Source organism: Semicossyphus pulcher, unplaced genomic scaffold, assembly GCF_022749685.1.
Source record: "Semicossyphus pulcher isolate SPU_LCO1_2020_fin unplaced genomic scaffold, fSemPul1.0.p SCAF_12, whole genome shotgun sequence".
NCBI lineage: Eukaryota > Metazoa > Chordata > Actinopteri > Labriformes > Labridae > Semicossyphus > Semicossyphus pulcher.
The window spans coordinates 3,014,583-3,030,404 of record NW_027211626.1 but is presented as its reverse complement, the minus strand read 5'-3'; the positions used below and the strand labels follow the sequence as shown (position 1 = coordinate 3,030,404).

The following is a 15,822-nucleotide window of genomic DNA, read 5'->3' as shown; positions in this document are numbered from 1 at the left end:
CGATGCAGCAGCTGCAGGTTCGACTCCCGCCCTCGGCCCTTTGCTGCACATCATCCCCCACTCTCTTTTCCCCATATTTCCTGTCTCTCTTCAGCTGTCCTATAAATAAAGGCAAAAATAAACCACAAAAATAATCTTTGTGGAATTGGGTGGTTAAAGGTCAAAGGTCACTGTTGTGGTAGAATTTCTCTCCCTCAAAGGGTAAAATTACGCTGAGAACGTCAAGGTCAGGCTTTGGTGCTTAGACCTCTCAAAACACATTTGTCTCCACAGACCATGAATTCATTCACTGATTATGGCAGAATTTCACACACACGTCTAATAAAATTTAAGGATGAAATTATGATTTTCTTCTCTTGGAAAAACACTGGCTTCCTCTCCTTGTGAAGGCGATATTAGAGATCTTCAGATATGACACTAACGTCCAGTTTAAAATTTTTATTAGCATCCATCATCAATTCGTGCACAATCTCCACTCGCTTTTTTGTACTTTGGTTGTTCGGTTGTTGAGAGAAGGACCTCCTGAGGGTCACATGCTCTGCACAGAAACGAGTGAGAGACACTTTTCATGGTATTGTGTCTCTGCTGTAATTGATAATGGTCTGACCTAAGCTGCTGTTTTCTTTCCTGTGAATGTATTTTTAGATATTTTTAATAAACAAATATATCCCTCATCCCTGTCCTGGCCACAGGTATAGTTACTATATTATAATCTGGTACACAACCTGATGCTTTATGTTCAATACATGTGTAAAAATTGCAGCTCTGATTCTAGTCTGACTTTTGAAGTGTTTTTTAACGTTGTGATTCTTCTCCTTACAGATGACACGTCAGCTAAAGAAGTCAGCAGGGTAGGTTTTTTTCACTTAATTTTACGTCTTCAAATTTATATGACAACGCACATGAAGCTTCTCTTTACAGTTTCACACATTTGTGCCTACTTTATTCCTCCTACTTCCCAAAGCTAGCCGTAGTGGCTTCTTGTAAAATAGGCATCATGGCTGAACTCCAGGAGAGCACAGGGTTCAATACTGCCCTTCAATACCTGCAAAAATGTCCTGGTGTGCTTCACCAGGTTCACCAAGAAGGTTATATCTGCTCTTTGACACAGTTTTCTTTGTCCTTGAGCTTCTGTGGTTTTTAGAGCAGGGACAATCTGACTTTATGTCATTGACATGAGGAATTTAAAAAGCAGAAAATACAAATTCATACCTGTGAAAATGCAGCACAGAGCACAGAAGTGATGCTTGTGAGTTCTCGGCTCTCAAACAGATTATTTAACATGAATATTTTGCTGCGCTCACGAGTGAGACAGTTTCCAGGAAGGTTATGGGAAAGAGTCGATCCCCGCGCCCCACATGCGTGTTCACACCTTCCTCATCTTGACACCATCATGCCCTGCCGAGGCCAGGTGTCAGCGCCCACAGCAGGGCCCTGGAGCTGGGTAGAAGGGACTTCACACACATGTACACCAAAGGAAAAAAAACAAACGAGGGCCACTCGACCTCTCAGTGCGTCATCCATACGTCTGTGCAAACAGGATGTGGGAGGATAGAAGGCGTCCCGTGGGGGAGGCTTTCTAGTGCGCCACTCTCCCTGCCGTCCTGTCCTCACCCTCTCTGCAGGCGCAAAAATAGACGGCTCTCTGGCCCCGTACAAGGCAGGAGGTCTGCCTCTTACATAACCACACTTTTAAGCTGAGGCTGAGCAGCCGAGCTTGGCAGGGCTCTAATCAGAGCTGTGGGGCTCCGGTGGCCTCCTCTTGGGACTGCGGGGGGATCCCTGGGCTAGCAGTGAAAGGGAGTGTAAGGGTGGGGTGGAGGGTAATGTTGTGATGAATGGATCAGCCTCTCATTCAAAAATCTTTTGAGTCAGGAGCTTGCTGCTGCAGTGACTAGACCAGGTGCAGTACAGGATGCAGGTTGTTCTGCGTCGTAGTGTGTCTGGGAGGCGATGGAGTTGCAATCTCTGTGTGTCTTGTGTCCAGCAGTACCAGGACACGAATATGCAGGGCGTGGTGTACGAGCTCAACAGCTACATGGAGCAGCGGCTGGACACTGGAGGAGATAACAAACTCCTGCTCTATGAGCTGTGCAACATCATCAAAACAGGTACAAGTCAGGAAGTGACCAGTGACACTGACAAGATAAATGTAGTGTGTGTCTCATCCAACAATCTGTAAATTTTTGAATATTTCCAATTTCCAGATATATCTGAAAACACCAGGGGCAACATGCAAATAAGTTCCTCCAACCTTAACAAAGTCTAATATGTTTCATTGTATTAATATTTGCAAAAAACAAAATGTAAATTCAACCAAATTAATCCACTCTTTAGCTTCTTGATCATCTCTGTGATCCTCCAGTCTCTGTGTTGTCACATCATATGATAACATGACCTATATATCAGTGTGAAATGGGACTGAAAGGAGGAGTGGGAATGAGATGAACTGGATGACAGTCAAAGCCCTCGGTCAGAGTGGCCTGGTTCTTATGTGGGACGTTGTTAATAGATTGTAACTGGACCTTTGTCTCTCAGGTTTACCTGACATTTATTGTTGGACACATCTGAAGGAGAGAGTGTAACATACCTGTGTGTGACCTGCATGTCTCTTTTTCTCTACAGCAACAAAAGCTGATGGATTTGCACTTTACTTCTTGGGAGAATGCAACAATGTAAGTGCCGAGGACATTCACTGAATTTCTTTTATACGAACGTTGCCTGTATTTCACTTCCTCTCCGTCTCTGTTTCCCCTCTCTGTTCTTGTTTATGCTTCTCCATAGAGTTTATGTTTGTTCACTCCAACGGGGGCCAAAGACGGCCCTCCAAGCCTCATCCCCTCCGGGCCCATCGCATTTGGGACAACAATTGCCGCTCATGTTGCCAAGACTCGCAAAACACTCCTAGTAGAGGACATCATGGGGGTAAGAGCAGATTTACCCGTCATATGAATGAAGTTAGTTATTACTGCAGGAGCAGCTATTCTTTGTGGGGTCCACAGAAAACAAGACAAGCGATCCAAGCATCACACAGTGAGAAACAAAGATTTACCTCTAACTTTAATATGAATATAAAGAGGGAAAAAGCTCTGGCCTGCTTTACAAAAATCAAATGTCAGAAAAAAGAAAAATCTCTCTAAAAATACCACTAAACTTAAAGGAGCAGTTCGCCCCTGGAAAAAGCCACTGTCAGTCAAAGCTGGTGTTCTCAGTAATCGTTAAAAACAATAACATTTGAAATTGGTGCCATAGCTGTTAAGAAAGTTGTACAAACAGCTTGTGGTTTCGCCCATTCTTCATTCCTACAACACCCAGCATGCATTGCGCCCCTCCCTCTGAAAGGAACGGCCCAGCGAGAGACGCTTGAGTGAAATACTACCGTTTTTACGCTGCAGCCAATGGTTCAGAGCGGGACAGAATCCGAAATACGACGAGACTATACCGGTGGATCATCCAAAAAATCTTCAGGTCTGCAGTCTACATTTCAAACCTGACGATTCTGAACGAGACATGACATCGGAGGAGGCGTCCTAAATTGAGGAAGTGTAGTTTAGCGAGCTCCCTGGCCTCTGCCAGATGACTCGTTTTATGTAGTCAGGTGGAGGTTTTCCAGGGCCCATTGGAGAAGCGGATAGCGTCCTCCAAAGGCACAGAGTGACATTCTTTTCCTACCATAATGACATTAGCTCCCCATAATAGCATGATAGGACTGAGGTTGAAAAATGTATACCAATTAATTTTTAAGGTGCGCATTAGCATGGTCAGTGTTTCTTTGCAAACAAATCTTCAAAGACAAGAACAGAATGCTCAGCTCTGTCGTCTTTGTTTCTACATCAGTTGATGCTCTTCTGCTGACACTGACCTTCACTGACCTGTGTGTTGCAGGACGAGCGCTTCCCCGACGGCACAGGGCAGGACTCAGGGATCCATGTTCACTCTGTCCTGTGCCTCCCCATCCTCACTGCCATCGGGGACCTCATCGCCATCCTGGAGCTGCATCGGCACTGGGGCAAGGAGCCCTTCAACCTCAGCCACCAGGAGGTCAGTCTGACCCAGAAACTCACCAAGAGTGGGAGGCTGGAGCAAGGCTCACAGAACGACAGTTAGCCTGGTATTCACCTTAATCTGGATCTGTTTGAGATCTCTGTTAGATTTGTGGGGTTCAGTTGATTTTGTGAAGTACTTCATGTTGCTTTATTTATATCTCCAAGGACGTTCTAAACTGTGTCCCCAGAGTGGCTCTTAGTCTGTATGTTAACTTATTTGTGAGTATCAGACTGTCTGATGTGCAGGAAAAGTATTTATGTTCATATATACAGAAGAGAAACTGTGATAAGAACTGATTAAAACCTTGAAAATGTTTGTGGTAAATCATTTAAGCGTCACTTTCTTTTTGCAGGTTGCTACAGCTAATTTAGCGTGGGCATCAGTTGCCATTCATCAAGTACAGGTGAGCTTCCCCAGAGGACTGGTTTGAATTCAAAGTTGCACGTTGTAGCCGATGTACTTTACTGTATGAGCTCCCTGAAGACTTGTCTGGGAACAGGGTGAAGCCTACCCGTCCCACTTATTATGATCTTGGCTGACTTTGTTTGTTCTGGTTCTGCGCTGGTGTTTTTAATGGGGAAATCCACTGTGTACAGGAACTGGGTTGTCACTGGGCCCAGTCCAATCAACTAAGCCATAGATTCAACAAACAGCTCCCTGAAGACGTCATTACGCCCCAGTGCTGTTTTTATATGAACAGATAGCATAACACCTCAGAGAAGCAGCGTCCCACTGCAGCGCCGGCCACAGTGGACCTCTGAGCCTCAGCGAGCGGTGCAGCTCTGCTGCTCGCTGCAAAACACTCTGTTGTTACTGAAACTAACGGAGGTGGCCTATAGCTGAGAGAGCAGACAGACAGCTGGTTTGTTTATTGTACAGGCAGGATGCTTCAGTGTGAAACGTCGGAGTTGCAGGTCATAACGAGGGGAGGGGAAAAAATCAATACAGCATTGTATTGCAGTATTTTCCATGGCCATATTATACCGGATCAAATTACAAGTATCAGTCCTTTATTTTATAAATGATTAGGTAAATATATCAAGTACCAATAACATACTAGAATGAGAAAAAATCACGAGTCCACTAGTTGGTGATGAGTTCTTTTCTGGTGAGGACAGTTGACAGAGGAAATAAAGATGGAGTGTGCTTGGTAATCCCCCGACGGCAAAACATAGAATGTAATATTCAGAGAAAAAAATAGAAAATTTGGAGATTAAAGTCGTAAATTTGCCAGAAAAAAATGGCAAATTTATGAGATTATAAAGTCATAAACTTGCAAGAAACAATAACGATGAAAATAGTGTTTAAAGGAACCTGCTTGAGCAGCGATCCCACCAAAAAAATAGGTTGGGCTTTATGGCCCCCTCCCTCTCAATTCACCTGTTTCTCTTCACCGCTCTGCCCTGCTGGCTCTGCAGCTGACACAGGCGTGCGTGGCACTGTGCTTGGCGCAAATTTAACCTATTTTCTCTGCGTACAAGAAGCAGACTTGATAGAGGAGAAAGACTGAGCGACCCTCTGCTGAAAAAAACACGTTTCTATGCTCCCTGTTTGCGCCGGGGGTGACCATCACATTACGCACCTCTTATTTTCCCTACATTGGCTTAGAATTAAATTCAGGATTCATTTTAAGTCCATGTTTTCATTTATAAAGCCCTGCATGATCAGGCACCTGTGTACATCTCTGACCTGCTCCACCCCTACATCACCTATGGATCCCTCAGGCCTTCTGACCAGGGTCTACTTGTTGTTCCTCGTGTCCGACTAAAAACAAGAGGTGATCGTGCCTTTGAATTTGAGGCTCCGACACTTTGAAACACTCGACCTGTGCACATACGCTCTGCAGTTTCTATGGACGGTTTAAAAAAGCATCTTAAGATGCAGCGTTTGAAATTAGCTTTTGATCATCTCATGTAATTTTGCACATTTGTAGTTTTTATCTGTTAATTTTTATTTTACTTACTTACAATCACACATGAAAGTTATCCTACGCACTCATGATGGCTACTTAAAATAAACAAACCTATAACAAACAAAACTACTTTAAATCAGTGGTTTCAGTTGTGCTGATGTTTGTATGGAGGCTTATACAACGAACAATAACCCCAATGTTGCGGCTGACTGCTATGAAGTGCGCTTGGGTCGGTGTCCAGAGCAGATTTTATGCGCAAATTTGTGACTTTATAATCACCAAAAATAAACAATTTAAAGAAACTGGAACTTAAAAACTTAATCTTATTAGATTAACAGATGTTGACTTTTTTTCCCTTTGGGGACATAATTTGTAAGTTGAAAAGGTTGCAATTTATTGCTTTTATGTCATCACAATACTACAAAATCTTAAAAATAACAATAATTAATTAAGTATTGTGATAATGTTGCATTGCCTCTGTTTATTCCCACCCCTGGTTATAACCTGTGTATCTTTGTCTCTAGGTGTGCAGAGGCCTCGCCAAACAGACTGAGCTCAACGACTTCCTTCTTGATGTGTCAAAGTAAGAGCTGCTGTTGGTACAGTTTACCTAACAATACATTAATGCACATTAAAACATATTAAAAGCATGTTTACATCATGTTCTTATTTTAGTCTCTGTTAAACTAAATAAAGATCTCTTTTTTCTGATGTCAGGTTGAAGTTTAAAGAATATAAATGACTTAATTTGAGGAAACGTAGCTTTCATGTCTTGAATGTGAACGTCATCAGAGCTTCCCATTTGTCAAACATGTCAATGCCCCATTTCTTCTTTTCGCACAGAACATACTTTGATAACATTGTGGCAATAGATTCTCTACTTGAACATATTATGGTGAGTGTGATTTCTGCAAGTATGTGTTCATTCGCATTGTCTTCAAGGCTGCACATCCTGGGAGTGTGTGTCAGGTTATTTGTACAGCAGTAGCCGTGTTGCGGTGTGTGCTTGTTAGTGTTAATCATATATAATAATGATATTATGCTACTTATATTAGTTGTTATAATTGTGTTATTCAATATAATACAGACTAAATACATGTTTAGACTTGGCTAAACCTAAAATAGGAAGCTTTTCTCTGCTTTGAAACTAAAACGAATGTGATCTGTTCGTGTAAAACACGATTTTCCGGTTTCTTTTTAAAACCCACCTCTCTTTGTGTGTGTGTGTTTTTTGTTGCCTTGTGACTGTGGTGTCATCTCAGGTCATTCAGTCATTCAAACGCTGAAATGAACTGGAATGACTTGTAGTTATACCGCGTGTATGTTTAGTTACCTGCATTTTAACTACAGTTTAAACTACAGCGATTTATCTGATTTATTTACACTGCAAGAGATATTTTTAAGTATTTAAATAGTCTAATAGACTATATTTATATAGTCTCAATGTTGCTGATAAGTTCTGTCCCTGGTGTTGTTTTGCAGATATATGCAAAAAACCTGGTGAATGCGGACAGGTGCGCACTCTTCCAGGTAGATCACAACAACAAAGAACTTTACTCTGACCTGTTCGATATCGGGGAGGAGAAAGAAGGCAAACCCGTCTTTAGAAAAACCAAAGAAATTAGGTGAGTTTGAGTTACTATCTTCTCTTACTCGGTCTCTGTGTGAGAGAATATGTCTGTTATGGATCTTTAGATGTGGCAGCGATCACTTCAGGGTGTCGGATCAGAACACTGCTTTGATGCTCAGGTGTGAGTGTGGAAAAACAGGATGCAGAGCCCACAGCTGAGGTTTAGGCTGTTTATGTTGAATCTCGAAACAGGTTCACAATGTCAACTTGCAGGGTTGTTTACAGACATGGTTTCGGTTTGTTATGTGTTTGTGTGTGCTTCTGCAACAATAGAAAACAACAGCATAGACTGATCAGTGAAATAATTAAGTATATACAGTAAATTCAAACCTGGTTTGAACATCTAGAAATCAAGCAGAAATGCAGCAATAAAACTATTGTAAAGTGTGTTTCCTGCACCAAGAAGACATTTTTCACCGTCGTGGTCGGTCTCTCACGATAAAGGCGGCTCAGGAAATATGTCCCCCAGTAATAAAATTACAGCAGAATTGTGGGAGAAGTTCAAATAATCTGCTGATTTGAGGGACATGAGACATCATCATTTATCGCTGTGAGGAAAAACAGTTAATCTACACACTATTTGTCGTGTAAATTGCATTTTATAAATCAGATTTCCACATTGATTTGCATATAATTGATTTATTATTGATTCTTCCTAAACTGGTTTTCGCCCCTCCTCGCTGCAGAAGCCTTGATGCTCTGTCTGTCTCTCGTCCTCTTCTCTCCCTCTGCAGGTTTTCTATAGACAAGGGAATAGCTGGCCAGGTGGCTCGGACAGGGGAAGTCTTAAATATCCCAGATGCCTATGCAGACCCACGGTTCAACCGGTAAACAGACTCTAAAATAAGAGATTTTATTTAAACATGCTGAGCTTTTCCTGTTTGCAGTATGTGTGAACTCTGTGATGAATGTCAAGCTCATATCTTTGTGCGTCTTCTCTAACAGAGAGGTGGACCTTAAAACCGGCTACACCACGCGGAACATCCTGTGCATGCCCATCGTGAGCAGGGGGACTGTTATAGGTGTGGTGCAGATGGTGAACAAGCTAAGCGGAAGTGCCTTCTCTAAAACAGATGAGAACAACTTTAAGATGTTTGCTGTCTTTTGTGCTCTGGCCTTACACTGTGCAAATGTGAGTAAACGGAGGAAATGTTCATCCATTCTCTTTGCATCTCTCTGCACAAACCTGCTCTTTACCTTTTTCAGTGTAGGTAAATTCTATAAAGATTATATAATACTTCACAGCCGTGCATGCTAGATCCTTAATGGCTTATTTTAAGATACCTGCACCTTTGACGTAGTTGCTTCATCACTGTCCTAAATTCATGCTGATAGCTGGAAGGCTTGTTTCAGCTCCGAATAGGCTGCAGGTTTCCCTATTTCACAGAGTAGTTATATGTTTGACAAAGCCAGTGCAAGCAGCTTCTATTTCGAGTTTGCATGTGTAAAAAATATAAACTAAAGCTTTTACACAGAGACACAGTTTACACTCTGGAAGCTTGTGCGTTCTGTCTGTCTGTCAGAGCCTCTCCTCTCTGTGGGGCCTGACTCACCGTCATCTCGTGCGACAAACTTACGCAGGAGCAGCGTCACAAAGTTGGTTTTAAAATTGATGAGGCATGTTAATATTTTAAGACAGGGAGTCTGCATCCGTCCACTGACAGGATTTATGTTTAGCTGTAATTTATGCCCCACGTCTCGAGGAAACTCGCTTAGACCCTGCTCCTGATTTATGGCGATTTATGGTGGAAGGTGTGAGGCTTGGCGCTTGCACCGACCTGACTGTCTTACTCCTGCCGGTCTGGGAAGGGGACGGATGAAAACCAGATGTGGAGACACTTTTTGGAGGCGCACAAATAAAATATGATACAGGACTGTTGCGGATAACTTAACTTTGTCTGACCCTTGTGGAAACTCCAGCAGTGATACTTAAAGAATTTAACAGAAGATATTCTTATGGTGTTTATAGCGCCGAGGTGTTCTGTTTCTCTCTCTGGACATTTTAAAGACATTTTAATTCCTGCGCTGCGTGTGTCTCTGCAGATGTACCACAGGATCCGGCACTCTGAATGCATTTACAGAGTGACGATGGAGAAACTGTCTTATCACAGCATCTGCACATCAGAAGAATGGAAGACCCTAACCCAGCTCAACCTCCCTGCACCCATTTATAAAGAGATCGAGATGTGAGTACCTGTTCAGCCTCAGATTTAATGCACATTTGGTCACTTAAGCTGTGTTACCACCGTACTTGCAAGGTACTCTGTGCATTTCAAACACAGGTAGCAGGGTCTAAATAAAGTCCAAGTCTAAATGAACTAAATAAAGATGGTTGAGTACTCGTAGCATTCAGGAGACCAGCAGAGCTGCAAGTAGTTTGATGTGCTGCTTAAATATTAACAGCACTCTGAGGAAGTAGTGGCTGTTTCACTATTAAACACCAGTAAAGTCAGTGCTTATTAATTTGCCCAATCATCACGGCTCTTTAGACCGCTGGAAACGCAGATAACAATGTGCAGCAGGACTAAAAGCCCCGGGTACTTCTGGTGCTTGTGTTTGAGTGTGGTCGGTCTCAGGGACGATGACAGAGTCCAGATCATGAGGACAGTGTGTACATCTTCTCAGCCAGACTTTCTGTTCTGTAGATGCTAATTTAAGACTCTCCTCCTTCCCCCTGCAGGTTCCACTTTGACATCAGTCCCTTTGAGGAGATCTGGCCTGCTGTCTTTATCTACATGGTTCATAACTCCTGTGGAAAGACCAGGTAAGGTGTCTTTGTGCTGTGAAGATATCTTCATTCAGCTTTGGAGGATTTATTGTTGATCAGCCTTTTCTTCTGTGTAGCTTCGAGCTGGAGAAGCTGTGTCGGTTCACCATGTCCGTACGGAAGAACTACCGGCGTGTGCCCTACCACAACTGGAAGCACGCGGTGACGGTGGCACACTGTATGTACGCCATCCTGCAGAAAAGCACTGGGATGTTCACAGAGCTAGAGGTTCGCTCCTTGTTGGGTTCTGGATTTTACTTCTCCGAAAACTAGATCTTTTTTTGTAGTCTAAAGATATTTGTCTCCCCTTACAGAAGAAGGGTCTGCTGATAGCCTGCCTGTGCCATGATCTGGACCATCGGGGGTACAGCAACACGTACCTGCAGAAGTTTGATCACCCGCTGGCTGCTCTGTACTCCACCTCCACCATGGAGCAACACCACTTCTCTCAGACTGTCTCCATCCTACAGGTAGAGCTCTACTACGCAGAACTAACTGTACAATTAAAGTCAACCTTTTGGATAAATTCATTATCTTTTCAAGTCTAATACTCGACTCGGACGGCCTTACAGGAGATGTTTTCACTGGTGCACAGATCGTGTTTTCATTGCTTGAAGACTTGCAGAATTATGGGCTAAAGAACGGGAATACCACATGCAAATTTGCATGCATGCATCCTGTAATAGTAGAACTACTTCAACTCACAGATTTCTAAAAGGCTAATTTAACCTTTATTTCTTCAGAAATATTCCAAACTTCTGGTAAAGACAGCAAAATGTTTAACTAAAAAGAACAAACAACAGAAATGATATAAAACAATTAATTATCTGTGTTGTGGAACAAAACATGTGCATACACTGGTCGAATAATCCTGCTAAGATAATTTTCCATGCTTCTAAAATAAAACACACACGGATCCATGCAAAGGTTCATACGATTGAGTTGTGAGTGCCCTCTTGTGTGAAGTCCAGGATCTGCGGTCAGGCTGTGAACCTGAGATAAACCTGAGATTACAACCTGTTGTAGTCTAGCTGAGCTGAACGCCTCATAAGTGGAGCTTTTGCTTTTTTATTGATCTCTTTGTTTCTCATAGCTGGAAGGGCACAATATTTTCTCCAACCTGAATTCCAGTGAGTACGAGCAGGTGTTGGAGATCATCAGGAAGGCCATCATCGCCACGGACCTCGCCCTGTACTTCAACAACCACCAGCAGCTGACGGAGCTGCTGACCTTGTCCTCGCTGGACTTGAACAACCACTCGCACAGGTCAGGTCACGACTCGCGCTGGTGCAGAGGTCGAGTCAGGAACACAGCAGGTCTCACAGCGTCACGCAGAGAAACCTGGAGCACATAAATAGCACATTGAGTTCCTCCACATGGCTATAACTAGGCTCTTCTCCCCTCCAGGGACCGTGTGATTGGTCTGATGATGACAGCATGTGACCTGTGTTCTGTTACCAAGAAATGGCAAATCACACGACTCACAGCCAACGACATCTATGCTGAGTTCTGGGCTGAGGTACAGTCGGATACTGCTGGAGTTTTTACAGCTTTAGTGTCACGATTGTGCTTCTGTTATGACAGCCAGACCTTTGTTCGCACTTGTAAATGATGCTTCAACAAGCCGTCCAACAATTTTAAGGCACAAAAAAGTGTTGTCTCGTGGTCAGAAGATTTGCCACGTTGTGCATAAATTCAAGGAGAGTTCTCTTCTGTGTCGTTCCTCCACAGGGAGACGAGATGAAGAAGATTGGGATGCAGCCGATCCCGATGATGGACAGAGATAAGAAGGACGAGGTTCCCCAAGGCCAAGTGAGAGCTGCACTTTAATCGTGCCTACTCTTCCTCACACAGACACTCTGACTGTTTGAGTTTTCTGCATTATGATGGTGAAAAACGACACATAAAAAGAAGGAGAAAAGGTGGAAATAGAACTAGAATATGTGAGATTACCAGATGTTGGTTAAAAGGCAAAGAAGGTAGTACATTAAAAAACATCTTTATATTTTGAGGTAAAAGTATAGTAAGTTTAAGGTTTTTATAGTAATAACATACAGCATCTTACATCAGGTAATTTCACTTGTTACATAATGAGATCTCCTCTCAAGACTGTTGATTGACAGCTCTTTCACTCTGTATTTGCTTTGCCCTACCTTTTGGGGTGTGGCCAAACGCACCACTTATTTTTAATTGGTTCAGTTTAATGATGTCATATTTCCAGTATAGCTCCACCCACCTTTAAACTGACTGGGGGTCTTTTTATATATATAAATGCTTTTTTGGCCTTTATTGAAAGAGAGAGGACAGTGGATAATGTCAGAAACAGGGGAAGAGAGAGTGCGAATGACACGCAGCAAAGGGCCGAGGGTGGGAGTCACTGCATCGAGGACCGTGGCCTCTGCATATGGGACGCGCGACAATTAGCCAGTTATTAAAAAGATCTGTGGGGGGGGGTTGCAGCTCTGTTACATTAACTTAAATTGAAATACACCATATGAATTTTAAAGTAAGGCAATGAACAGTGTTGCAAAGTCTTCTCTCCTGCAAATATATAAATTGCTATTTTAAATGCATGAGCTATAAGGACTCTTTCTACCTGTTAGAATTAAAACATTTTAACAAAGATGTGTGTCAGATGTTTTCTGAGTATGTGCGGCATTAGAGATCATTAAAGGTATAACCTCGAAGATCTCAGTTTCGTTCTCTTTGACAGCACCTATGGCAATAAACGGTAATTGCAGGAGCACACTTCCCAGATATCCAGACAGTGCTGCATGTGTGACGTCCACGGTTGGCTCCGGTTGTAACTCTTGATTTTCCTGGCTGACGGTCGCTTTCCTTTTCAGACTGTTTGCTTCATCTGAGCGTCGAGTTTGTTTCTTCTTCTTTGGATTTTCACTTCTTGTTGAAGTTGTATCTGTAGTCATCCATCTTTTCTTTGTTTGTTCAGCCATAGTAGATTACTGTTTACTCGCAACACTTGCAGAGACCGGAAAAGCAGCCGCTTAGCTCCGCCTACCCTCTCTTGCAGACCAACCACTGCTGGGTGATGGAAAACACGTCACTAAATGGGCGCCGCTTGACACCCAGTCTGTAATACTGCAAATGCAAAGGCTTTCATCAGTGGGCCATAGGCTCAGTCACCATTGTGTTACCTCATTCAGTGACAGATAGTGACTTAACAGACATTTATTTAAATGAAAATCTTCTTTAAATTGTGCGTCCCATGTACAGAGGCTCAGTCCTCGATGTGGCGCCCCGAGTTTGACTCCTACCCTCGGCCCTTCGCCACGTGTCGCCCCACATTCTCTTCCCATTTCCAGCACTGTCCTCTCTCGTTATAAAGGCATAAAAGGCCAAAATATTATCATAAAATATATATATATATATATATGTGTGTGTGTATATACATAAAGACCTCCAGTCAGGTTAATAAATAAATAAATAAGACAAAACATCCTCATGAGGACACTGTTCTGCCTAAAGATTGAAATCCCCCTCCAAACTCCCCACTGGACAGTCCCTGGTCATAAGTAAGCTATTATCAACACATTAAGAATTAAGATCATGGGATACATGTTGCATCTTCATCTCTCCTAGATGTATGACATTAATTTATCCTATATTTCTTAAAAGAATGCACAGAAACTGGCCTCTATTGACTTATTATTCCTGTTTGTGTTTCTTGTTTTCAGGTGGGATTCTACAATGCTGTGGCAATTCCATGTTACACGACACTAGCGGAGCTTTTCCCTCCATCCAATCCTCTACTAAAAGCCTGCAAGTGAGTATTTAAAGCTGCAGTTTCAGGTTAAAGGGGAAGTTTCCTCCTCCATGTTGTGCTTCAACTCGATGTCCAGAAACATCTGTGCAGACAAACAAGATAAGAGGTGATCGAACCTGATGATTTATTTTGTCGTTTTTGAAGCACTTTTATGCTTGGATTTTGAAAAATGCACTATTAATAAAAGTTATTATCATTATTCTTCTTCTTTGCGATCAGGAAACTATTGCTCTTCCTCAGCTGGTACATCAACGTGTGTCTGTGTCACAGTCGATAAGATGAGAATGTATTTATATGTCATTTCTGGTTGTCGTACAGGATCATGTTGCACACTCGCCTGCCCTTCGGCAGCACGGTGTGACCTTGATCTGTGGGGAATGCAAACAAAGTGAGCGGTGTAATATTTAAGCCCCTGCTGTACGTCAGCACGGGGCTCTGGGTGGGCAGCAGGCCTAGACCCCGCGGAGCCCAGCTGCTTGTTGTGGGATCTGCCACAGACGTGTAAACTGCATCAGGCTGGCTAATTGAATGGAATGGCAGCAAAGGGCAGCACTTTGTGCACTCGTACGTCAGGCTTGATTATAGCACGGGGGAGGGAAGGGAGGGGTCGCCTTCATGACAACAAGAAGTGATGAGAGCGCTACAATAGATGACTAATGAATTACACTGGTCAGTCTGGCTGTGCTGACATGTAGGGTCAAATCTCCCATGTGGATGCATTTTATTTAGTCGTGATAAAGTTTTGTTTGGTTAAATGCAGGTTTTGTAGATTGTTGTATATTGTATATATTTCACATGCACCTCATCAGAACCATAATTTAATTTCTTGTCATGTTCTGATATTTGTGGTTATACATCGTTGCTTTATTGGCATAATTTCAGCTATCTTTCTTTATGTCCTGCCTGTAAGTGTAAGATGCTCACAGCATTCACAGCATCAGATGCACACCCTTGTGGCAGCAAAGAGTACTAATGTTGTGTGCTAAAAGCTAGCTCCATCAATATGTACAGTAGTTCATGTAGTTATAGTTTAAGCTAATCAAAAGAGCATTTTAGCAACATATAATTAGCATATATACATTTCATTCACACTGTGTTTGTGCTGAAATACAGGGTCGTTTTTTAAAGTGTTACAACCTGGTATTCAAATCAACTTATTTAGGCTTTTCACTGTTTGATTAACTAAAAAAAACTGTCCAATAAGGAGACATCTGATGGAAGCACAGAGTTACCTGAAGCCAACTGGTTGCACCTGATCTTAGTGAGACAGCAAAGCACTCCAAGTTTTCCATCTTTTCATTTGTAAATAATTTGCATACACGCTTCAAAATTATGGACTATTGTGCAACGGCCCTTTACATACAACCGTATTATAATCCAGTTGAAATTGCAGATGCATCATGAAAACATGGAGATGTTCAAGGGGGGTGGAATATACGAGGTTGTGGCTTAATATGCAAGGAACTCTAAACTATAAATACTTTGTTTAATGATTTAAGAGGTAACATACCATGTCTTTGATTCATGCTAGCATGATTTTATCCTCTAATTTCAGACTCTTAGTCATGTCTGGTGGCAAGGGTGTAGAATTGGGTAGGACGGTAGGGACATGTCCTGACCAAAAATCAATAAATCATACGCCTAATTGTTGCACTTTCAACCTGCAGAGGAGTTGTTCATAT

At 42.5% G+C, this 15,822-nt stretch overlaps 1 protein-coding gene across 1 annotated transcript in view; it reads left to right on the top strand.

Moving 5' to 3' along the window:
- pde10a (phosphodiesterase 10A) overlaps positions 1 to 15,822 on the top strand; it is a 46,645-nt gene that overhangs the window by 27,004 nt on the left and 3,819 nt on the right. The window contains exons 3-21 of the mRNA XM_069659306.1: positions 823 to 851; positions 1,991 to 2,111; positions 2,626 to 2,675; positions 2,785 to 2,925; positions 3,886 to 4,041; positions 4,400 to 4,450; positions 6,484 to 6,542; positions 6,803 to 6,854; positions 7,442 to 7,584; positions 8,324 to 8,416; positions 8,535 to 8,721; positions 9,633 to 9,775; positions 10,270 to 10,353; positions 10,434 to 10,584; positions 10,671 to 10,826; positions 11,450 to 11,622; positions 11,764 to 11,875; positions 12,088 to 12,168; positions 14,052 to 14,140. Of these exons, the coding sequence (XP_069515407.1) occupies positions 823 to 851; positions 1,991 to 2,111; positions 2,626 to 2,675; positions 2,785 to 2,925; positions 3,886 to 4,041; positions 4,400 to 4,450; positions 6,484 to 6,542; positions 6,803 to 6,854; positions 7,442 to 7,584; positions 8,324 to 8,416; positions 8,535 to 8,721; positions 9,633 to 9,775; positions 10,270 to 10,353; positions 10,434 to 10,584; positions 10,671 to 10,826; positions 11,450 to 11,622; positions 11,764 to 11,875; positions 12,088 to 12,168; positions 14,052 to 14,140 (2,071 nt within the window). The remainder of the gene's footprint in view (positions 1 to 822; positions 852 to 1,990; positions 2,112 to 2,625; positions 2,676 to 2,784; positions 2,926 to 3,885; positions 4,042 to 4,399; positions 4,451 to 6,483; positions 6,543 to 6,802; positions 6,855 to 7,441; positions 7,585 to 8,323; positions 8,417 to 8,534; positions 8,722 to 9,632; positions 9,776 to 10,269; positions 10,354 to 10,433; positions 10,585 to 10,670; positions 10,827 to 11,449; positions 11,623 to 11,763; positions 11,876 to 12,087; positions 12,169 to 14,051; positions 14,141 to 15,822) is intronic.